At 43.4% G+C, this 25112-nt stretch overlaps 1 protein-coding gene across 5 annotated transcripts in view; it reads right to left on the reverse strand.

The window, feature by feature from the left end:
- Positions 1-24860, reverse strand: part of LOC106585489 (sodium bicarbonate cotransporter 3) — an 81414-nt gene extending 56554 nt beyond the window's left edge. For 3 of the 5 annotated variants that reach the window (XR_006769998.1, XM_045719043.1, XM_045719042.1), the window contains exon 1: positions 24672-24825. Coding sequence is in view for 4 of the 5 variants with exons in the window: in XM_045719043.1 (XP_045574999.1) it covers positions 24672-24716 (45 nt within the window). In the remaining variant the exon portion in view is untranslated. Of the gene's footprint in view, positions 1-18375; positions 18590-24671 lie in introns of those variants that run through there. The other 2 variants (XM_045719040.1, XM_045719041.1) reach the window with 2 other exon arrangements.
- Between the last annotated feature and the right edge of the window lie 252 nt (positions 24861-25112).

A 25112-nucleotide genomic window follows, 5' to 3' on the forward strand; every position in this document is an offset into this window, starting at 1 on the left:
CTCCCGTTGTGGGGTCTGAGACGCCGAAGGCTCCCATCATTAGCTCTGACAAATTGAAAACCCTAGTCATTGGCGACTCGATTACCCGCAGTAGTAGACTTAAAACGAATCATCCAGCGATCATACACTGTTTACCAGGGGGCAGGGCTACCGATGTTAAGGCTAATCTAAAGACGGTGCTGGCTAAAGCTAAAACTGGCGAGTGTAGAGAGTATAGAGATATTGTTATCCACGTCGGCACCAACGATGTTAGGATGAAACAGTCAGAGGTCACCAAGCGCAACATAGCTTCAGCGTGTAAATCAGCTAGAAAGATGTGTCGGCATCGATTAATTGTCTCTGGCCCCCTCCCAGTTAGGGGGAGTGATGAGCTCTACAGCAGAGTCTCACAACTCAATCGCTGGTTGAAAACTGTTTTCTGCCCCTCCCAAAAGATAGAATTTGTAGATAATTGGCCCTCTTTCTGGGACTCACCCACAAACAGGACCAAGCCTGGCCTGTTGAGGAGTGACGGACTCCATCCTAGCTGGAGGGGTGCTCTCATCTTATCTACGAACATAGACAGGGCTCTAACTCCTCTAGCTCCACAATGAAATAGGGTGCAGGCCAGGCAGCAGGCTGTTAGCCAGCCTGCCAGCTTAGTGGAGTCTGCCACTAGCACAGTCAGCGTAGTCAGCTCAGCTTTCCCCATTGAGACCGTGTCTGTGCCTCGATCTAGGTTGGGCAAAATTAAAAATGGCGGTGTTCGCTTTAGCAATCTCACTAGTATAAAGACCTCCTCCATTCCTGCCATTATTGAAAGAGATTGTGATAACTCACATCTCAAAATTGGGTTACTTAATGTTAGATCCCTCACTTCCAAGGCAGTTATAGTCAATGAACTAATCACTGATCATCATCTTGATGTGATTGGCCTGACTGAAACATGGCTTAAGCCTGATGAATTTACTGTGTTAAATGAGGCCTCACCCCCTGGTTACAGTAGTGACCATATCCCCCGCGCATCCCGCAAAGGCGGAGGTGTTGCTAACATTTATGATAGCAAATTTAAATTTACCCCCAAAAAAAACAACAACGACGTTTTCATCTTTTGAGCTTCTAGTCATGAAATCTATGCAGCCTACTCAATCACTTTTTATAGCTACTGTTTCCAGGCCTCCTGGGCCATATACAACGTTCCTCACTGAGTTCCCTGAATTCCTATCGGATCTTGTAGTCATAGCAGATAATATTCTAATTTTTGGTGACTTTAACATTCACATGGAAAAGTCCACAGACCCACTCCAAAAGGCTTTCGGAGCCATCATCGACTCAGTGGGTTTTGTCCAACTTGTCTCTGGACCTACTCACTGCCACAGTCATACTCTGGACCTAGTTTTGTCCCATGGAATAAATGTTGTGGATCTTAATGTTTTTCCTCATAACCCTGGACTATCGGACCACCATTTTATTACGTTCGCAAATCGCAACAAATAATCTGCTCAGACCCCAACCAAGAAGCATTAAAAGTCGTGCTATAAATTCTCAGACAACCCAAAGATTCCTTGATGCCTTTCCAGACTCCCTCTGCCTACCCAAGGACAAAAATCAGTTAACCACCTAACCGAGGAACTCAATTTAACCTTGCGCAATACCCTAGATGCAGTTGCACCCCTAAAAACATTTGTCATAAGAAACGAGCTCCCTGGTATACAGAAAATACACGAGCTCTGAAGCAAGCTTACAGAAAATTGGAACGGAAATGGCGCCACACCAAACTGGAAGTCTTCCGACTAGCTTGGAAAGACAGTACCGTGCAGTATCGAAGAGCCCTCACTGCTGCTCGATCATCCTATTTTTCCAACTTAATTGAGGAAAATAAGAACAATCCAAAAATTATTTTTTATACTGTCGCAAAGTTAACTAAAAAGCAGCATTCCCCAAGAGAGGATGGCTTTCACTTCAGCAGTGATGAATTCATTAACTTCTTTGAGGAAAAGATCATGATCATTAGAAAGCAAATTACGGACTCCTCTTTAAATCTGCGTATTCCTCCAAAGCTCCGTTGTCCTGAGTCTGCACAACCCTGCCTGGACCTAGGATCAAGGGAGACACTAAAGTGGTTTAGTACTATATCTCTTGACACAATGATGAAAATAATCATGGCCTCTAAACCATCAAGCTGCATACTGGACCCTATTCCAACTAAACTACTGAAAGAGCTGCTTTCTGTGCTTGGCCCTCCTATGTTGAACATAATAAACGGCTCTCTATCCACCGGATATGTACCAAACTCATTAAAAGTGGCAGTAATAAAGCCCCTCTTGAAAAAGCCAAATCTTGACCCAGAAATTATAAAATACTATCGGCCTATATCGAATCTTCCATTCCTCTCAAAAAAATTTGAAAAAGCCGTTGCGCAGCAACTCACTGCCTTCCTGAAGACAAACAATGTAGACGAAACGCTTCAGTCTGGTTTTAGACCCCATCATAGCACTGAGACTGCACTTGTGAAGGTGGTAAATGACCTTTTAATGACGTCAGACCGAGGTTCTGCGTCTGTCCTCGTGCTCCTAGATCTTAGTGCTGCTTTTGATACCATCGATCACCACATTCTTTTGGAGAGATTGGAAACCCAAATTGGTCTACATGGACAAGTTCTGGCCTGGTTTAGGTCTTATCTGTCGAAAAGATATCAGTTTGTCTCTGTGAATGGTTTGTCCTCTGACAAATCAACTGTAAATTTCGGTGTTCATCAAGGTTCCGTTTTAGGACCACTATTGTTTTCACTATATATTTTACCTTTTGGGGATGTCATTCGAAAACAATGTTAAATTTCACTGCTATGCGGGTGACACACAGCTGTACATTTCAATGAAACATGGTGAAGCCCCAAAATTGCCCTCGCTAGAAGCCTGTGTCTCAGACATAAGGAAGTGGATGGCTGCAAACTTTCTACTTTTAAAACTCGGACAAAACAGAGATGCTTGTTCTAGGTCCCAAGAAACAAAGAGATCTTCTGTTGAATCTGACAATTAATCTGGATGGTTGTACAGTCGTCTCAAATAAAACTGTGAAGGACCTCAGCGTTACTCTGGACCCTGATCTCTCTTTTGAAGAACATATCAAGACTGTTTCAAGGACAGCTTTTTTTCCATCTACGTAACATTGCAAACATCTGAAACTTTCTGTCCAAAAATGACGCAGAAAAATTAATCCATGCCTTTGTTACTTCTAGGTTGGACTACTGCAATGCTCTACTTTCCGGCTACCCGGATAAAGCACTAAATAAACTTCAGTTTGCGCTAAATACGGCTGCTAGAATCCTGACTAGAACCAAACAATTTGATCATATTACTCCAGTGCTAGCCTCCCTACACTGGCTTCCTGTTAAGGCAAGGGCTGATTTCAAGGTTTTACTGCTAACCTACAAAGCATTACATGAGCTTGCTCCTACCCATCTTTCCGATTTGGTCCTGCCGTACATACCTACACGTACGCTACGGTCACAAGACGCGGGCCACCTAATTGTTCCTAGAATTTCTAAGCAAACAGCTGGAGGCAGGGCTTTCTCCTATAGAGCTCAATTTTTATGGAATAGTCTGCCTACCCATGTGAGAGACGCAGACTCAGTCTCAACCTTTAAGTCTTTACTGAAGACACATCTCTTCAGTAGGTCCTATGATTAAGTGTAGTCTGGCCCAGGGGTGTGAAGGTGAACGGAAAGGCTGGAGCAACGAACCGCCCTTGCTGTCTCTGCCTGGCCGGTTTCCCCTCTTTCCACTGGGATGATCTGCCTCTACCCCTATTACGGGGGCTGAGTCACTGGCTTACTGGTGTTCTTCCATGCCGTCCCTGGGAGGGGTGCGTCACTTGAGTGGGTTGAGTCACTGACGTGGTCTTCCTGTCTGGGTTGGTGCCCCCCCTTGGGCTGTGCCGTGGCGGAGATCTTTGTGGGCTATACTCGGCCTTGTCCTGGGATGGTATGTTGGTGGTTGGAGATATCCCTCCAGTGGTGTGGAGGCTGTGCTTTGGCAAAGTGGGTGGGGTTTTATCCTACCTGTTTGGCCCTGTCCGGGGGTTTCATCGGATGGGGCCACAGTGTCTCCTGACCCCTCCTGTCTCATCCTCCAGTATTTATGCTGCAGTAGTTGATGTGTCGGGGGGCTAGGGTCAGTCTCACATCTGGAGTATTTCTCTTGTCTTTTCCGGTGTCCTGTGTGAATTTAAAATTTGCTCTCTCTAATTCTCTTTCTTTCTTTCTTTCTCTCTCTCGGTGACCTGAGCCCTAGGACCATGCCTCAGGACTACCTGGCTTGATGACGCCTTGCTGTCCCCAGTTCACCTGGCCGTGCTGCTGCTCCAGTTCCAACTGTTCTGCCTGCAGCTATGGAACCCTTACCTGTTCACCGGACGTGCTACCTGTCCCAGACCTGTTGTCCCAGACCTGTTGTCCCAGACCTGCTGGAACCCTGACCTATTCACCGGACGTGCTACCTGTCCCAGATCTGCTGTTTTCAACTCTCTAGAGACAGCAGGAGCGGTAGAGATACTCTCAAAGATCGGCTATGAAAAAGCCAACTGACACTTACTCTTGTGTTACTGACTTGTTGCACCCTCGACAACTACTATGAATATTATTATTTGACAATGCTGGTCATTTATGAACATCTAGGCCATGTGCTGTTATAATCTCCACCCGGCACAGCCAGAAGAGGACTGGCCACCCCTCATAGCCTGGTTCCTCTCTAGGTTTTGGCCTTTCTAGGGAGTTTTTCCTAGACACTGTGCTTCTACACCTGCATTGCTTGCTGTTTGGGGTTTTAGGCTGGGTTTCTGTACAGCACTTTGAGATATCAGCGGATGTAAGAAGGGCTATATAAATACATTTGATTTGATTAGGTGTTCAGGAGTCTTATGGCTTGGGGGTAGAAGCTGTAAAGAAGCCTCTTGGACCTAGACTTGGCGCTCCGGTACCACTTGCCGTGCTTTAGCAGATAGAACAGTCTATGACTAGGGTGGCTGGAGTCTGACAATTTTTAGGACCTTTCTCTGACACCGCCTGGTATAGAGGTCCTGGATGGCAGGAAGCTTGGCCTCTGATGTACTGGGCCGTTCGACTCTGTAGTACGTTGTGGTCGGAGGCCGAGCAGTTGCCATACCAGGCAGTGATGCAACCAGTCAGGATGCTCTTGATGGTGCAGCTGTACCTTTTGAGGATCTGAGGACCCATGCGAAATCTTTTCAGTCTCCTGAGGGAAATAGGTTTTGTCGTGCCCTCTTCATGACTGTCTTGGTGTGCTTGGACCATGTTAGTTTGTTGGTGATGTAGACACCAAGAAACTTGAAGCTCTCAACCTGCTCCACTGCAGCACCGTCGATGAGAATGGGGGCGTGCTCGGTCCTGTTTTTCCACAATCATCTCCTTTGTTTTGATCACGTTGAGGGAGAGGTTGTTGTCCTGGCACCACACAGCCAGATCTCTGACCTCCTCCCTATAGGCCGTCTCGTCGTTGTCGGTGATCAGGCCTACCACTGTTGTGTCATTGGCAAACTTAATGATGGTGTTGGAGTCGTGCAGTCATGAGTGAACAGGGAGTACAGGAGGGGACTGAGCACGCACCCATGAAGGGCCCCTGTGTTAAGGATCAGCATGGCGGATGTGTTGTTACCTACCCTTACCACCTGGGGGTGGCCCGTCAGGAAGTCCAGGATACAGTTGCAGAGGGAGCTGTTTAGTCCCAGGGTCTTTAGCTTAGTGATGAGCTTTGAGGGCACTATGGTGTTGAACGCTGAGCTGCAGTCAATGAATAGCATTCTCACATAGGTGTTCCTTTTGTCCAGGTGGGAAAGGGCATTGTGGAGTGCAATAGAGATTGCATCATCTGTGGATCTGTTGGGGCGGTATGCAAATTGGAGGGGGTTTGGGGTTTCTGGGATGATGGTGTTGACATGAGCCATGACCAGCCTTTCAAAGCACGTCATGGCTACAGATGTGAGTGCTATAGGTCGGTAGTCATTTAGGCAGGTTACCTTAGCGTTCTTGGGCACAGGCACTACGGTGGTCTGCATAAAACATGTTGGTATTACAGACTCGGACAGGGAGAGGTTGAAAATGACAGTGAAGACACTTGCCAGTTGGTCAGCACATGCGCGCAGTACACATCCTGATAATCCGTCTGGCCCTGCGGCCTTGTGAACGCTGACCTGTTTAAAGGTCTTACTCACATTTAGCTCGTCTGGTAGGCTCGTATCACCGGGCAGCGCTCGGCTGTGTTTCCCTTGGTAGTCTAATGTTTGCAAGCTCTGCCACATCCGACGAGCGTCAGAGCCGGTGTAGTACGAGTCGATCTTAGTTCTGTGTTGACGCTTTGCCTGTTTGATGGTTCGTCAGAGGGCATAGCAGGATTTCTTATGTTTCCAGATTAGAGTCCCGCTCCTTGAAAGCGGCAGCTCTAGCCTTTAGCTCAGTGCGGATGTTGCCTGTAATCTATGGCTTCTGGTATGTACGTACGGTCACTGTGGGGACAACGTTATCGATGCACTTATTGATGAAGCCAATGACTGATGTGGTACTCCATGCCATCGGAGGAATCCCAGAACATATTCCAGTCTGCGCTAGCAAAACAGCCCTGTAGCTTAGCATCTGCTTCATCTGACCACTTTTTTAATTGATCTAGTCACTGGTGCTTCCTGCTTTAATTTTTGCTTGTAAGCAGCAATCAGGACGATAGAATTATGGTCAGATTTGCCAAATGGAGGGTGAGCTTTGTCTGCGTCTCTGTGTGTGGAGTAAAGGTGGTCCTGAGTTTTTTCCCTCTGGTTGCACATTTAACATGCTAATAGAAATTTGGTAAAATGTATGTAAGTTTCCCTGCATTGAAGTCCCTGGCTACTAGGAGCGCAGCCTCTGGGTGAGAGTTTTCTTGTTTGCTTATGGCGGAATACAGCGCATTCAAAGCCTCTGACTGTGGTGGTATGTAAACAACTACGATACAGATGAAGTCTCTAGGTAGATAGTGTGGTCTATAGCTTATCATGAGATTCTCTACCTCAGGCGAGCAATAGCTCGAGACTTCCTTAGATATCGTGCACCAGCTGTTATTTACAAAAATAGTCTGTCGCCCCTGGTGTTACCAGACGCCGCTGTTCTATCCTGCAGCGGTTAACCAGCCAGCTGTATGTTGATAGTGTCGTCTTTCAGCCACGACTCTGAAGCATAAGATATTACAGTTTTGAATGTCCCGTTGGTAGTTTAATCTTCTGCGTAGGTCATCCATTTTATTGTCCAAAGATTGCGCATTTGCTAGCAGAATGGAAGGAAGTAGGGGTTTATTCGATCGCCTTCGAATTCTCAGAAGGCAGCCCGCCCTCTGGCCCCTTTTTCTCTGCCTCTTCACACAAATCACGGGGATCTGGGTCTGTTCCCAAGAAAGCAGTATATCGTTCACGGCGGGTTCGTCAGACTTGTTAAAGGGAAAAAAAAGCATTCTGCTAGTCAGTGTTGAGTAATCGCAGTCCTGATGACCGAAAATAACTTCTGGCCATAAGAGACGATAGCTGCAACATTATGTACAAAATAAGTTAAAAAAAATGAAGTTAAACAATGCAAATAAAAATACATTTTTTTTAATAAGAAACACGTTGGGGGCACGTAAAACGTCTGCCCTCTTGTCCGGCGCCATTTAAGTGTATTTTTCCTCAGTCGTATGTGGCAAATTTTCATTTCCATCTTGGTTACAAAATGCACCATGTCACTGCCTCCATTAGTGCCAGATAAGCACCCTTTCCGGGGTAATGTGATGGGCTGTCACTGTTAAGTAAGCGCAACACAGGATGCATTGGCCAATTCATTGAAAACTTTGGCTTGTTTCTACAGAGAGGGTACTCGGCCTACCCGTTTGCTGAAATGAGTAAAAAAAAAAAAAAAAAGAAGTTCGTAAACATGGTTCAAGGACAAGGTGCTGAAACCCCCCATTCTCAAACACCAAGAATGGGTGCATATCCACAGCTATAAACCGAAGACAAAAAATATAAACATAACCTACCTATGGCTCTTCTAATTTATTTAGCCTGGTCAGTCAGCTGCCAAGGGCTGCTTGAATGCAGAAGGGAAGCGATGTTGTGTTGTGGTTTATTTCCATCTTGCTCCAGTGTACTGGGGTGATGTAGGCATACATTTGTCAACATGAGGTGTTGGCAGCTAGGCTATTCTTGTTAAGCGTGGCGAGATACTGTTAACGTTTTATTATTTTACCTTTAACGTTTACAGCCAAAATGTTCCCAAACTGGAGATTTAAACAGAGGATTCAGGTTTAAGATCGACCCCAACAATTAAGATTTGAATTTTGATTACAACATGCATATAGGCTCTAGTTGTTTTGGAAGAGCCTGAAACGTTTTGAGCTCAGATTTACTCAATTGACTTATTAATACATTTTTTTAAATGTATTAATTGGGGTTAACAGTGCGGACCGAACGGTTTGGTAAGAATACCTGTACCGTTACATCCCTAATCTCCACTGAAAATTTTACAAAAAACACATTTACTCGAGAAAAATTGTGCAAATGTTTGGTAACAGAATGACGGTAAAATCTTTATTTTACCACGTTTTGCAAAAACTCACGTTAAATATCCACTCAGAATTAATATTCAAAGATGTCTGCAGAAAGAATGGGCTGTCAGCTATGATGATACATTGAGTTTCAACTACAGTAAGTGAAGTGGAATAACATCATGAGTCCCTGATCTATACAGAAATGTATAATTATAAATTGTCATTCTCTTCATGGTGATGTATCCTTAATAGGTACCCAAAAGTAGAAACATGTAGTATCCTCCTTAGCATGTTTGGGTATTATTGTACACACTGGCTATTATTCTAATAAACTCTGCCCCCAAACAAGACCAAATTTGGTTGGTCCGGCCCAAATCTGCACCAATCATAGACGGCCAAGTTTGGCCATCACACTACAGCACAGCATAGTTCAGTACAGTATACACACCTTAGTGTACAAAACATTAAGAACACCTTCATAATATTGAGTTGCACCCCCTTTTTGCCCTCAGAACAGTTCGTTGGGGAATGGACTCTACAAGGTGTCCAAAGCGTTCCACAGGGATGCTGGCCCATGTTGACGCCAAAGCTTCCCACAGTCGTGTCAAATTGGCTGGATGTACTTTGGGTGGTGGACCATTGTTGATACACACGTGAAACTGTTGAGCGTGAAATACCCAGCAACCTTGTAGTTCTTGACACAAACTGGTGTGCCTGGCACCTACTACCATACCCCATTCAAAGGCACTTAAATATTTTGTCTTGGCCATTCACCCTCTGTATGGCACACATACACAATCCACGTCTCAATTGTCTCAAGGCTTAACAAAATTCTTTAAACCTGTCTCCTCCCCTTCTTCTACACTGATTGACGTGGATTTATTAAGTGACATCAATAAGGGATCATAGCTTTCACCTGGTCAGTCTCATGTAAAGAGCAGGTGTTCATAATGTTTTGTACACAGTGTAGTTCAATACAGTAAATTGTACTCTTCACATGTTTATACAGTAACAGACAGACAGATTCAGACTGACCAAATTTAAAAACTACTTTTCAACGTCCATCGGCGTCGGTCCGCAGCGGGCGAGACGGCTGGTTACATTAAATTGAAAGGGGGGGGGGGCCTGGGAGAGGTGGCATTAACGAGAGGGAGAGAGGTTGTCCAGACGGTTTTTCACACTCTTGCTTTGACCACCACGTGACAAAGAAAAAAAACATAACAGTATGCCAGTGGAAGGGAGGACAGCTAGCAGGTGACCCACAATTGGTTTGTGACTACTATGAATTCCCATTGTAGCCAATTCAATTGCAGTCATTCCGACCTGAAGTTCAGTGCGCTTAAATGGAATGCAATTCCCTATTTAATGCACTTTTCTCTATGCGTATTCTGACCTTGAACTTAAGCATGAAAATAGCGTGCTATTCACCTGCTATACGTTTTGGGTCAAGATCGAATAAAAAGTGAAACATTAAGTTATCCTTTTTAGATAAAACTATACTAAATGTATTAAGAACACATTCTTATTTTCAATGACGGCCTAGGAACGGTGGGTTAACTGCCTTGTTCAGGGGCAGAACGACAGATTTTTACCTTGTCAGCTCAGGGATTCAATCTTGCAACCTTACGGTTAACTAGTCCAACGCTCTAACCACCTGCTTTACATTGCACTCCACGAGGTTACGCGAATGCACTAAGAAGCTAAGGTAAGTTGCTAGCTAGCATTAAACTTATCTTATAAAAAACAATCATAATCACTAGTTAACTACACATGGTTGATGATATTACTAGTTTATCTAGCCTGTCCTGCGTTGCATATAATTGCGTAAGTACACGTTGCTCCAACCAGAAACATCAATGCCTTTCTTAAAATCAATACACAAGTATATATTTTTAAACCTGCATATTTAGTTAATATTGCCTGCTAACATGAATTTCTTTTAACTAGGGAAATTGTGTCACTTCTCTTGCAAACAGAGTCAGGGTATATGCAGCAGTTTGGGCCGCCTGGCTCGTTGCGAACTGTGAAGACTATTTCTTCCTAACAAAGACAGCCGACTTCGCCAAACGGGGGATGATTTAACAAAAGCGCATTTGCGAAAAAAGCACAATCGTTGCACGACTGTACCTAACCATAAACATCAATGCCTTTCTTAAAATCAATACACAGAATTATATTTTTAAACCTGCATATTTAGCTAAAAGAAATCCAGGTTAGCAGGCAATATAAACCAGGTGAAATTGTGTCATTTTGCGTTCATTGCACGCAGTCAGGGTATATGCAACAGTTTGGGCCGCCTGGCTCGTTTGCCAGAATTTTACGTAATTATGACATAACACTGAAGGTTGTGCAATGTAACAGGAATAACGTTTTGTTTTTGAGATGATAGTTTCCGGATTCGACCATATTAATGACCTAAGGCTCGTGTTTCTGTGTGTTATTATGTTATAATTAAGTCTATGATTTGATAGAGCAGTCTGACTGAGCGGTGGTAGGCAGCAGCAGGCTCGTAAGCATTCATTCAAAATAGCACTTTCGTGCGTTTTGCCAGCAGCCCTTCGCAATGCATTGCGCTGTTTATGACTTCAAGCCTGTCAACTCCCAAAATTAGGCTGGTGTAACCGATATGAAATGGCTAGCTAGTTGGCCGGGTGCGCGCTAATAGCGTTTCAAACGTCACTCGCTCTGAGACTTGGAGTAGTTTTTCCCCCTTCCTCTAACATGGGTAACGCTGCTTCGAGGGTGGCTGTTGTCGATGTGTTCCTGGTTCGAGCGAGGAGGGAGACGGAAGCTATACTGTTACACTGGCAATACTAAAGTGCCTATAAGAACATCCAATAGTCAAAGGTATATGAAATACAAATCGTATAGAGAGAAATAGTCCTATAATAACTACAACCTAAAACATCTTACCTGGGAATATTGAAGACTCATTTTAAAAAGGAACCACCAGCTTTCATATGTTCTCATGTTCTGAGCAAGGAACTTAAACGTTAGCTTTTTTACATGGCACATATTGCACTTTTACTTTCTTCTCCAACACTTTGGTTTTGCATTATTTAAACCAAATTGAACATGTTTCATTATTTATTTGAGGCTAAATTGATTTTATTGATGTATTATATTAAGTTAAAATAAGTGTTCATTCAGTATTGTTGTAATTGTCATTATTACAAATAAATAAAAAATAAAATAATAATAATAATAATAATAATAAATTTAAAAAAAATAATAATAATTTAAAAAAAAAAAAAAAAAAAATTAGGCCGATTAATCGGTATCGGCCTTGGGCGGCCCGCCAATAATCGGTATCGGCGTTGAAAAATCATAATCGGTCGACCTCTAGTCTGAATATTTTCCGAATGTACTGTGTGTTCTATTTACATCGTCCAATCCCATCAACAACAGGAGGGGCATCAACATCAAGCTCAGCACAAGGAACTAGTGTAAGTCACCTTTGCTAAATCTTTCCATGACGAGAAAATAAATATACTGAAGCAAGGCATAAACATGGTCTGTGTTTTGTCATAGTTGGCGTATTAGAAGTAGGCTACATCTTCTGTAGTTCTCTGTATTCTGGAGGCTTAGTTGATTGATTGTTAAGTTTGAAGTCTAAATTGGAGAAAAGCATAGTTATTAGTAAGGAGAGGTTGGTGTGGGTGACTAACTGGTGTCTGTTGGGGGTGGGTATTGTGTGTGAAGGTTAGTCAGCATGAGCAATTGACATGTGGGGGATATACTGCACATTCGGAAAGTATTCAGACCCCTCGACTTTCCACATTTTGTTATATATTAACACACAGCGAAAACAGGTTTTTAGAAAATTCCCAGCTATCTTCAATACAGGTATGATTGGAGAATGAAACAGGTGTTAAACATGGGCAGTGGAAAGCAGCAGTCGACTACTCCATCGTTGACACAAAATCAGTAGACCTATAATGAATATCTTAGAAAATACCATATAGGTATCATTCACTTTTAAAACAATTTAATCCGTTTTCTTTATCATCATTTGGACTAGAGTGAGGCCATTTCTCCACTAGCCTACCTATTGTTCCTGCAGTGAGGAGGATTCACTATCTAATGTATTCATCATTTATCTGAACATACATCGCAAAAAAGCATACCAGTATGCAAATTAGGGAGACAAATGAGCAGCGCTCTTAACAATGCAATTTGTTAGGATACTGACGAGTCACTCACTTTAACGTCACTGCCTGGCAAGTCCTGATGGACTTCATATCGATAATAAAAACAACATCTTTAGTTGACTTGTCCCGATGCAATACCATGGATATATAACTATGTTATAGGATTTATAAATGGCAGGGATATACACAAGATCAACTTTACTCAGTTAGTTCGTCAACTTTTATAAACTAGTCAAGCTTCTTGTTCGTCAATCAAAGCACAGTAAACTGCCTATGCGCCACCACTCCGTGGCCAGAGTCCAACATTTACTTTTTTCCGTTGGTCAAAAATCTACTGTCCCGACCAGAATTTATACTGTCCTGGACATGGTGCAGTTCCATACATTGAGGTCATGCAGGGCCTATAGCTTGGCATGTTCTCTATATTTCAGCTAGTACTAGGCTTTTTTGGGTTGTTAAGACGTATTAAAAAGCTGTGTAGTATAATTTAGCAATGCAAGTCATTACTCTATTCTATATAATTGCATTGGAGTAATTGCATGCATTTGTTTCTAAAGTGTAATTGAGAACATTTGAAAATAGGACGCTGCGCCTTTAATACAGATGTTAATGCATGATGTGTTCCTGGTTCGAGCCCAGGTAGGAGCGAGGAGCGGGACGGAAGCTATACTGTTACACTGGCAATACTAAAGTGCCTATAAGACCATCCAATAGTCAAAGGTATATGAAATACAAATCGTATAGAGAGAAATAGTCCTATAATAACTACAGCCTAAAACATCTTACCTGGGAATATTGAAGACTCATTTTAAAAAGGAACCACCAGCTTTCATATGTTCCCATGTTCTGAGCAAGGCACTTAAACGTTAGTTTTCTTACATGGCACATATTGCACTTTCTTTCTCGCCAACACTTTGTTTTTGCATTATTTAAACCAAATTGAACATGTTTCATTATTTATTTGAAGCTAAATTGATTTTACTGATGTATTATTTTAAGATAAAATAAGTGTTCATTCAGTATTGTTGTAATTGTCATTATTACAAATATATATATATATTTAAATGTAAAAAAAAATTTTGTTAAAAATATATATACTTTTGTTAAAAAACATTTACATTTAAAAATATATATATTGCTCAAAAAAATAAAGGGAACACTTAAACAACACAATGTAACTCCAAGTCAATCACACTTCTGTGAAATCAAACTGTCCACTTAGGAAGCAACACTGATTGACAATACATTTCACATGCTGTTGTGCAAATGGTATAGACAACAGGTGGAAATTATAGGCAATTAGCAAGACACCCCCAATAAAGGAGTGGTTCTGCAGGTGGGGACCACAGACCACTTCTCAGTTCCTATGCTTCCTGGCTGATGTTTTGGTCACTTTTGAATGCTGGCGGTGCTTTCACTCTAGTGGTAGCATGAGACGGAGTCTACAACCCACACAAGTGGCTCAGGTAGTGCAGCTCATCCAGCATGGCACATCAATGCGAGCTGTGGCAAGAAGGTTTGCTGTGTCTGTCAGCGTAGTGTCCAGAGCATGGCGGCGCTACCAGGAGACAGGCCAGTACATCAGGAGACGTGGAGGAGGCCGTAGGAGGGCAACAACCCAGCAGCAGGACCGCTACCTCCGTCTTTATGCAAGGAGGAGCAGGAGAAGCACTGCCAGAGCCCTGCAAAATGACCTCCAGCAGGCCACAAATGTGCATGTGTCTGCTCAAACGGTCATAAACAGACTCCATGAGGGTGGTATGAGGGCCCGACGTCCACAGGTGGGGGTTGTGCTTACCACCCAACACCGTGCAGGACGTTTGGCATTTGCCAGAGAACACCAAGATTGGCAAATTCGCCACTGGCGCCCTGTGCTCTTCACAGATGAAAGCAGGTTCACACTGAGCACGTGACAGACGTGACAGAGTCTGGAGACGCCGTGGAGAACGTTCTGCTGCCTGCAACATCCTCCAGCATGACCGGTTTTGCGGTGGGTCAGTCATGGTGTGGGGTGGCATTTTTTGGGGGGTCCACACAGCCCTCCATGTGCTCTCCAGAGGTAGCCTGACTGCCATTAGGTACCGAGATGAGATCCTCAGACCCCTTGTGAGACCATATGCTGGTGCGGTTGGTCCTGGGTTCCTCCTAATGCAAGACAATGCTAGACCTCATGTGGCTGGAGTGTGTCAGCAGTTCCTGCAAGAGGAAGGCATTGATGCTATGGACTGGCCCGCCCGTTCCCCAGACCTGAATCCAATTGAGCACATCATGTCTCGCTCCATCCACCAATGCCACGTTGCACCACAGACTGTCCAGGAGTTGGCGGATGCTCTAGTCCAGGTCTGGGAGGAGATCCCTCAGGAGACCATCCGCCACCTCATCAGGAGCATGCCCAGGCGTTGTAGGGAGGTCATACAGGCACGTGGAGGCCACACACACTACTGAGCCTCATTTTGACTTGTTTTAAGGAAATTACATCAAAGTTGGATCAGCCTATAGTGTGGTTTTCCACTTTAATTTTGAGTGTGACTCCAAATCCAGACCTCCATGGGTTGATAAATTGGATTTCCATTGATTATTTTTGTGTGATTTTGTTGTCAGCACATTCAACTATGTAAAGAAAAATGTATTTAATAAGATTATTTCTTTCATTCAGATCTAGGATGTGTTGTTTAAGTGTTCCCTTTATTTTTTTGAGCAGTATATTTTAAATAGGCCGATTAATCGGTATCGGCTTTTTTGGTCCTCCAATAAATCGGTATCAGTGTTGAAAAATCATAAAATTGGTCGACCTCTAGTTAGTTCCAGTGAAGGGAAATCCTAAGGGGCCTAGCCAGAACCATGAAAAACAGCCCCAGACCATTATTCATCCTTCAAACTTTACAGTTAGCACTATGCATTGGGGCAGGTAGCGTTCTCTGCCAAACCCAGATTCGTCCATTGAACAGCCAGATGGTGAAGCATGATCCATCACTCCAGAGAAGGCATTTCCACTGCTCCAGAGTCCAATGGCGGCGAGCTTTACACCACTCCAGCTGACACTTGGCATTACGCATGATGATTTTAGGCTTGTATGTGGCTGCTCGGCCATGGAAACCAATTTCATAAAGCGCCTGAGGAACAGTTCTTGTGCTGATGTTGCTTCCAGAGGCAGTTTGGAACTTGTAGTGAGTGTTGCAACCGAGGACAGACAATTCTTATGCGCTGCGCGCTTCAGCACTCGGTGGTCCCGTTCCGTGAGCTTGTGTGGCCTACCACTTCATGGCTGAGACGTTGTTGCTCCTTGACGTTTCCACTTCACAATAACAGCACTTGCAGTTGACCAGGGCAGCTCTAGCAAGGCAAAAATGTAACAAACTGACTTGATGGAAAGGTGGCATCTTATGACAGTGCCACGTTGAAAGTCATTGAGGTCTTCAATAAGGCCATTCTAATGCCAATGTTTGTCTATGGAGAAATGAATGGCTGTGTGCTCAATTTTATACACCCGTCAGCAACAAGTGTGGCTGAAATAGCCGAATCAACTAATTTGAAAGGTTGTGTCCACATATGCACACACACACACACCAGGTGTGTGCGCCTTTCCAAATCATGTCCAATCAATTGAATTTACCACAGGTGGACTCCAATCAAGTTGTAGAAACAGCAAGGATGATGCCTAGTCAAATAAAGGTTCAATAAAAAATATCAATGGAAACAGGATGGACATGAGCTCAATTTCGAGTCTCATAGCAAAGGGTCTGAATACATTTGCAAGAATTTCAAAAAACCTGTTTTCGCTTTGTCATTATGGAGTATTGTGTGTAGATTGATGATAAAAATATATATATATATTTAATCAATTTTAGAATAAGGCTGTAACGTAACAAAATGTGGAAAAAGTCAAGGGGTCTGAATAGTTTTTGAATGCAACACACACACAGTATTTTAATACCTTTTTAAGACTTCTTGGTAGATGTTTTCTAAGACCCATTTTCCATCTGTTTCACCAGAAATCAGATCCTTTTCCTATTCCACATTTTCAGGATGGAAAATGGTCAAACAATTAATATATACCTTCACTTAATAAATTACTAAGCTTTCACTTGACACCAAATTTGACATGCTGCTATGAACGTCACTTTAGTGCCCATGGGTTACCGTATGTTATGTAAAGTCCCTCGTGCTGAGAGGTGTATGTAACATCCTATGAATGAGAGATGTGTATGTAGCGCCCTATGAATGACAGATGAGTGTATGTAGCGCCCTATGAATGAGAGAATGTAACATCCTATGAATGAGAGAATGTAACATCCTATGAATGAGAGATTATGAGTTTATGTAACATCCTATGAATGAGATACTGGCCCCTGTAACATCCCTCTATTCTGCTTCAGTCAAGTAGTCAAGAGGACAACCCATGGGGCTTTCTTTAGCTCTGTCTCCAGGCTACAACCCACTGGTGCTGCTATTGCTGACACTTAATCCACTCTGGGTAGGCCTGGGTGATATACGACTCATATAGGCCTAAACACACCCATATCGCAATTACACTGAAGAGGCCAATACACAAAACTGTAGGTGTAAACCCCTCTGAGAAAAATAACAGCGGAAGAAAACATGAAAGTCGTTCTACTCTACTGCTACGCTGATGGTTAAGAGTGTTGGGCCAGTAACCAAAAGGTTGCTGGTTTGAATCCCTAAGCCAGCAAACTGGAAAAAATCTGCCGTTTTGCCCTTGAGCAAGGCAATTAACCAACAACTGCTCCCCGGGCGCTGATGACATGGGCGTTGATTAAGGCAGCCCCCCACACCTCTCTGATAAATGCTGAAGACACATTTTGGTTGAATGCATTCAGTTGTGCAACTGTCTAGGTGTTCCTTTTCCCTTCCATTTTCTGATGACAGTCTCCTGATGCCTAATCTGAACGTTTTCTGAACATTCTGTGAACCCGCCACTTACCCTACTTTTGATCAGGATAATGATATACAGGCTTGCAAAGAAAAACACCATCACCACCAAGCCAGCTGAGATATCAGAATATGAACAAATGGCGAGCAAACACACAACCTGTCATCTCTACTGTAATATCTTCAAACTCTCACATTGAACCATTCACAGTGAAACAAGTGCTGTATCATGCTAGTCAGTAAACCAGCCAAGTTACTCAAACTGCTTCTCTCTTGTTCTCACTCAATCCCCTGTTCCATTTTAGGACAATCAGCTGAAAAGAAATGGATACAAACGCAACATGAACCCACTAAACTCCTGGCTACTTGTAGATTGCAATCTAGACCTATAAAGTAATACATTGAGGCCACACAGTTTGGTATTGCTATCCTTGTGGGGACCAAAGAATTGATTCCCATGCAAAATCTTATTTTCCCTAAATCTATGCCTAACTAACCTTTAACACTACGCCTAACCCTAAATTAGCATTTTTCCTCATAGGGACTGACAAAATGTCCTTGTTTTACTATCCTTGTGAGGACTTGGTACCACAAGGATAGTTCACACACACACAAAAATGTGAAATAAAAAAAGGTAGTGAAACAGACTCAAGGATGTAGCAAAACCTACCAAACTGAATAGAAACTATTTTCCGTTTCACACTACTGCCACCCACCTCTCTTGTTTATCTTCCCCTCTTACTTCCTGTCTGCCCCGATCACTCTTCATCTCTCCTCACAGATATAAACAGACTTACCGTCTGCAGCACATGCTCTCCTTCCCCCTTCTCCATAACGGGGAAGAATCACCGCAGGCAGGGTAACTTCTGTTCTTACTGGAGGGGTAGGAATGTAAATGTATCCTAGGTTTTAAGCTTCCACTGTGCTTATGTGCATTTCAGAATCTATGCCTCCAGATAGCCATGTATCTCCCAAAGACCACCCCACAAGTGTGAAGAAGAGGTGGAGAAAGAAAGAGTGAGAGGTGCATGGGGGGGGGGGGGAAAGAAAAAAAAGGGACAGACCGATGCACTCTATTAACCGGCTGCTCGCTCAGCAACCAATCCAGTCAGGCTCTGTGTTTTTCTAATGTCTCCCTTCAACCAATTGCTGTCGGTCTGGCACACACACACACCAGAGAGAGGGAGAGATAAAGGTGGGGGTTGGCCATTAAAAGAGGTAGATGAAAAGAGGAGGGCTTTAGGGGGCTTTTGAAGTCAAAAGGGAGAGAAAGCGTGAGAGAGGGGGATGGAGTTCCTCAGGGTCCAGTCTCAATAGCTTAATTATTCAGTTCCTGATAGCAGGGACGGTCTTACCGACCGGCAGACACACAGTCTGTGTGAGGGAGATGTTCAACACGATGCAGAAAAAAGTCAGTCAGCTCTTTTTGGTGTTTTGAAAGGAGCAAAAAATATCACCATGGGTGAACATGGCTGTGTTCACACAGGCAGCCCAATTCTGATATTTTTTTCACTAATTGGTCTTTTGACCAATCACAGATCTTTTCAAATATGTTTTCAGAGCTGATCTGATTACTCAAAAGACCAATTAGTGGAAAAACGATCAGAATTAGCTGCCTGTCTAAACACTGCCAATGCATTTTTTTTTTTTATGATTAAAATAGAAATAGTGTGAATCATCTTCTAGCGGGTTCAGTCACTTGCTGATGAGTCGTACAGAAAACCATACAATTGCTACCTATCTCCCACTCCGTTCTAAGTGTTTGTATGCCGTCTGCGAGAGAGGGAAGTCAGTAAGACTAATTTGCATAACTCACTGTACTCAACAGGGAAGTGAAAACAGTCAGTCAGAGGAAGAACCAAATGAGACAGATGGAGATCAGCCTCCACTGTGGGAAACATAGCCTAACCTTAATACACCAGGCATAACTCAATAGACCTTGAAAATACAAAGATGTCCCCTTCAGGCCTCTACTACAGTGTAATAACAGGTCAAGGGGCCTCCGACCATAGTGACATCCTGAATGAGGCAGGTCTGTGTGAGTCAGAGAAATTCCATTAGAGACCCAATTTACATCTGATAGGAAAGATGTGATTGTAGAATTCATTCTGTGCATTCACTTCTCTGAAAAAAACTTTTTTTTTTTTTTTTTTTACATAAATCACCTTTTAGTAGACTAACATTTGGTTTTGATTTGTCCCAGTATGGTCTCTAAAGCAGGGCTCTCCAACCCCACTGTCCTGTAGATTCACTCCAACCCTAGTCTAGCACACCTGAGAGTCTAATAATTAGCTGGTTGATAAGAGGAATCAGGTTAGTTACAACTGGGGTTGGAGCAAAAACCTACAGGAAGGTAGCTCTCCAGGAACAGGGTTGGAGCAAAAACCTACAGGAAGGTAGCTCTCCAGGAACAGGGTTGGAGTAAAAACCTACAGGAAGGTAGCTCTCCAGGAACAGGGTTGGAGCAAAAACCTACAGGAAGGTAGCTCTCCAGGAACAGGGTTGGAGTAAAAACCTACAGGAAGGTAGCTCTCCAGGAACAGGGTTGGAGTAAAAACCTACAGGAAGGTAGCTCTCCAGGAACAGGGTTGGAGTAAAAACCTACAGGAAGGTAGCTCTCCAGGAACAGGGTTGGAGCAAAAACCTACAGGAAGGTAGCTCTCCAGGAACAGGGTTGGAGCAAAAACCTACAGGAAGGTAGCTCTCCAGGAACAGGGTTGGAGCAAAAACCTACAGGAAGGTAGCTCTCCAGGAACAGGGTTGGAGTAAAAACCTACAGGAAGGTAGCTCTCCAGGAACAGGGTTGGAGCAAAAACCTACAGGAAGGTAGCTCTCCAGGAACAGGGTTGGAGCAAAAACCTACAGGAAGGTAGCTCTCCAGGAACAGGGTTGGAGCAAAAACCTACAGGAGGGTAGCTCTCCAGGAACAGGGTTGGAAAGCCCTGCTCTAGTGTCCTTCCTGGAGGCCCTCAGGCAGAAAAGACTGGACAAGAAATCAAAGTTCATGAACCCCTGGCTGTCCTCACAGAAGGGGTTGGAACTTGGAAGGTTTGGAAAACAAAGTGTTCAAATGGTAAACAGGTGATGTCATGATCATTCCATTTCCAGACAGGACTAAGAACTCATTCACATTTCGCTAGCTCCTTGACATGGAAGTGTGGCCTAAGAACACAAATGCTTATCAAATGGTTCATGGCATACATTTTCAGTACAGAGGACTTGACCCCTAATATGAGTTGTCTGTGACTGAGCATGTAGCCTATGTTATGACATAAACATGCACAAAGGCTTCTGGCTCTCTGTTCTCTCATGGTGACGAATAGAGCAGCTCCAGTGCAGTCAGGAGTGTAGCTGAACCAGGAGGGGGGAGGTTCTTGCTATTGTCCTGTTAGCAGCCACAAGCTGCAGGGGGAGGTCCCAGTCCCAGAGCCCAGGGTACCAGACTGCAGTAAGGCATCAACCTGCTGAGCTCATGACTGTGTCCACCAGTCCCCAGTGTGTGGGAGTGAGTTCTGACGTTCCCAGTGTGTGCCTGTGTCAGTCAGCTGGCTTTACCCCTGCCTTTGTCTGCTCAGCCCTGCCAGCACCAGAGCTGCTGAGTCTCCAGACAGACACAATGATGCTTCCCGGTGTCAAAGCTCCCTTTAGAAAGGGCTAGACATGTGCCTACTTACCCAACCATTTACATCAACACCTTTGACCCAAATCAGAGGTGTAAAGGGTCAATTTTGTAGTATAGAATTAGCAATCACAGATTATGCCCACTACAATAAAGCAGCCTTGTGCCTTGTAATTTGCTAGTAACTACCGTAAATTCCGGACTATAAGCCGCAACTTTTTTCCCACGCTTTGAACCTCGCGGCTTAAACAATGACGCGGCTAATATATGGATTTTTCCCGCTTTAAATTTGTTTTCTCCAAAAAAAACACATTGTGACGTGCTCAGTTTTTTGCCGGCATGAAGCTTTCATTAGACCAATGAAATTGCCGAACGGGTTAAGGTCAAACAACTTTTTTGTTTACTGTTTAGATTAAATCGAGCGCTCTCAAACTTCCCATCATTCTGATTACGGTAGTCATTTTGTCACCCTCATCATGGCAAAGACACGGAGAAATGCATATGATGCAGCTTTCAAGTTGAAGGCGATTGATCTGGCTGTTGGAAAAGGAAATAGAGCTGCTGCACGGGAGCTTGGTCTTAATGAGTCGATGATAAGACGTTGGAAACAGCAGCGTGAGGAATTGACTCAGTGCAAAAAGACAACTAAAGCTTACTGCTCATTTTTTTATTTCTTGTTACAAGCCGTGTTTTGTTAAAGCCTATTTATTTTTGTTACAAGCCGTGTTTCGTTAAAGCCTGTGTAAAGTTAATTTGTTTCAAAGTACCGGTAGGCACCTGCGGCTTATAGACATGTGCGGCTTATTTATGTTCAAAATAATATATATTTTTTAAATTCAGTGGGTGCGGCTTATATTCAGGTGCGCTTAATAGTCCGGAAATTACGGTAGTCAGCATATCAACAATGTTAAGAGATGGAGACTACTTCAAATCTCACAGAGTTAGTCTGATAATTCAATGTCTAGTCCAGACAGCGTCTGTAATGGATCTTTGTCTTGCACGTGACAGCATTGAGCACTTCAACTTTAAAGACAATCACAGTGATACTAAATAACATGCCCCACACACGCTGTCATGTTGTTGTGTTTTGTTTAGAGGTCAGGGTCCACACGCAATAAGAAAGATTTGACGCTCCAGAGTCTACACAGCAAGGAAGCGTCCCACAAACATAATCAGAAAGCATCACCATGGAGGCAGAATACAGTGGATTTATATACTCATTCACAAACTACCTGTACTCGGCAGCATCGTTTTACTATCTGTCTGCAATTTTTTTTATTTAACCTTCATTTAACTAGGCAAGTCAGTTAAGAACAAATTCTAATTTACAATGACAGCCTAGGAACAGTGGGTTAACTGCCTAGTTCAGGGGCAGAACAACAGATTTGTACCTAGTCAGCTCAGGAATTCGATCTAGCAACCTTTCGGTTACTAGCCCAACGCTCTAACCACTAGGCTACCTGCCGCCCATATAACAGCCTGTACCAATAGCAACCTATATTCAAACCAGGTGAATATATGATCTAAGAAAAGGTGCTGCGTCATTCACATGGCAAAGTGTTGGAAATGGGATTATAATTCCCCACCACACCCACTCAGCTAGGTTAGAGCGTTGGTCCCACAACCGAAAAGCTCGCTAGTTCAAATACCCGAGCGGACAAGATGAAAAAAATCTGTCAGACATGTCCTTGAGCAAGGCACTTAACCTACATTTGCTCCAGGGGTGCCGTACTACTATGGCTGACCCTGATAACACATTTCACTGCAATTGCACCATGTGAAAATAAAACATATTGTTTTATGTATTTTTTACTCAAGTGTTGACTATGTGTAGGTTTATAACAAGTCTGGTCCTGTTCTTTATTAGTGATTTGACATGTCTGCAACAGACCCTATGATCTAGGCCTAGGCTTAATTAGTACAAGTGGGGTTATGTTTCCAGATGGGATCTTTTCTGGGCTATAGCCCATGTGTGGCTGTACTGAGAAAAATGGTAATTGCATCTTTCTGTGGGCACTAACTCTGCCATTGGTTTGTTCAACAAAGCCTATAGGGGAATTGAATGGCGTTTTTGGAGGGTTTGTGGATAAACGCCGAAGGGTCTGTTGCAAACACAGGTTAAGGAGATGTTATATGTTTTGTTCTATGAGAATCTTCATCAGCTAATGTCACTGTGAATTAATGTAAATTTAAAACACAAAGCACATAAAGGCTTCATCATTAATAAAGGTCATGTTAACTGATTGCTATGATCTCAGAAAAAAAACACATCAGATCTCCTGAGCCTGTATTAACCTCAGACCTTATTTTCTGCCTTTATTGCAAAATCCTATTGTTTCGCCATTCATTTTTCCCCATGGATGAACAAGCCAGAGGTAGCTCATTTCCAGGTTTTAGGACTACAAGCTGTATTGTTAGCCATGGACTCATGCAGTAGTGTTGTCTAGGCTTTCAGTTTGTGATACAGCCAAGCTATAAACATACACAGGCTGAGAGAGAGGGAGAGGACTTAAAGGAATAGGCTAGTTCCCTGTTAGAAAACTGTAAATATAGATAGCATTTGGTAGGTTAACTTCATGACCGCACACAGACAGACTCATGACAGAGACTGGGAAATATTGAGCCTTGATATTGAGAGGGGGACAGAAAAGGGCACAGAGCTCAACAAAGTTCTGGCCCGGATATGGACCACCATCTCTCCCAACTGCACACTATCATCAGGGTCTTACTCGTTAGGGCACACTGTAGCAAAACATTTTGCAACAGAAAACAATTAATGAATATGACACTGCTGAACTCGAATGTCAGGAGGAGAACAGGGAAATACCCCCATGTGACACAATGGTAAACTGCCTTTCAAGAGAACTCAGTATCTTCAATAAAATCATTTGAGGTCAGGGATCCAATAGTGATGAAACGATGGATTTAAACATTGAAATGTACCATAAGAAGTTTTAACTACAGTAAACGTCCTGTAGCTACGGTAGAGAGGGGGGGGAGACATGAGACATTGGGAGTCCACGAGGTGATACCCTCTGACCACCCCGGGCGCACGCACATGTCCGCTTAACAATAAAAGGTTTTCCTCTCAGTTTCAACACCCTTTGCCTCTGAATCATCGCTAGAGACCGACGACATATAGGCTACTTCCTGGCACACACATGGTACCCAACAACAATTACAAAGGAAAACATATTTGCATACCTATCTCTCACGTTTATACCACGTATTAAGTAACAGCAATGAAGTTGTTTCCTATTGTAAGTTAGCTAACTACATGTTTATTGTTACTTCCATCTCGATATGCCTTGGTGGCAAAGCATAACTGAACCCCCACCCCCATTTCGTACCCATTCCTTTCTCTTGAGAAATGCGCCCTCAACTGAACTGCTAGCCACCAAGCTAACAAGTAATTTCCAGAAACTTTAAAAAAGGTGAACAAAACAAAAAACGTGACCACGACTTGTTACTTACGGATGTCAAGAGGGGTCGCATCTGTTCACTGGCCTCTTCTTCCATTTGTCCAAATTTCTGTCCCCTATCCTCTGGGAGAATTTGAATATCGAATACCGAAATACCCTTTTTGACGTGTCACCGACACTAACTCGACTGACTGGCATTTTTACTAACCTAACGTAGCGATTTTTACATACTGAGCATAACCCGCCCTATTTTGATTGGCAGTTTATGTTCTCCTTTCATATCCAAGCAGCCGGTTTCCTTTGACCAATGATAAGAGTAGAAAAGACAAATGGGCGTGTACGACACGCCTATCCCGGAGGGGCTGGTGAAAGAGCAAGGATGCTGTGTTGATTGTCTGGTCATTACTTTGCGCTAAAAGTATGATGCTGTATCTGTGAACTTCCAACAGATTAATGGAATTATGCCAGCAAATAACCACAAATGCTCTTCTTG

This window comes from Salmo salar, chromosome ssa05, assembly GCF_905237065.1.
Source record: "Salmo salar chromosome ssa05, Ssal_v3.1, whole genome shotgun sequence".
Taxonomy (NCBI): domain Eukaryota; kingdom Metazoa; phylum Chordata; class Actinopteri; order Salmoniformes; family Salmonidae; genus Salmo; species Salmo salar.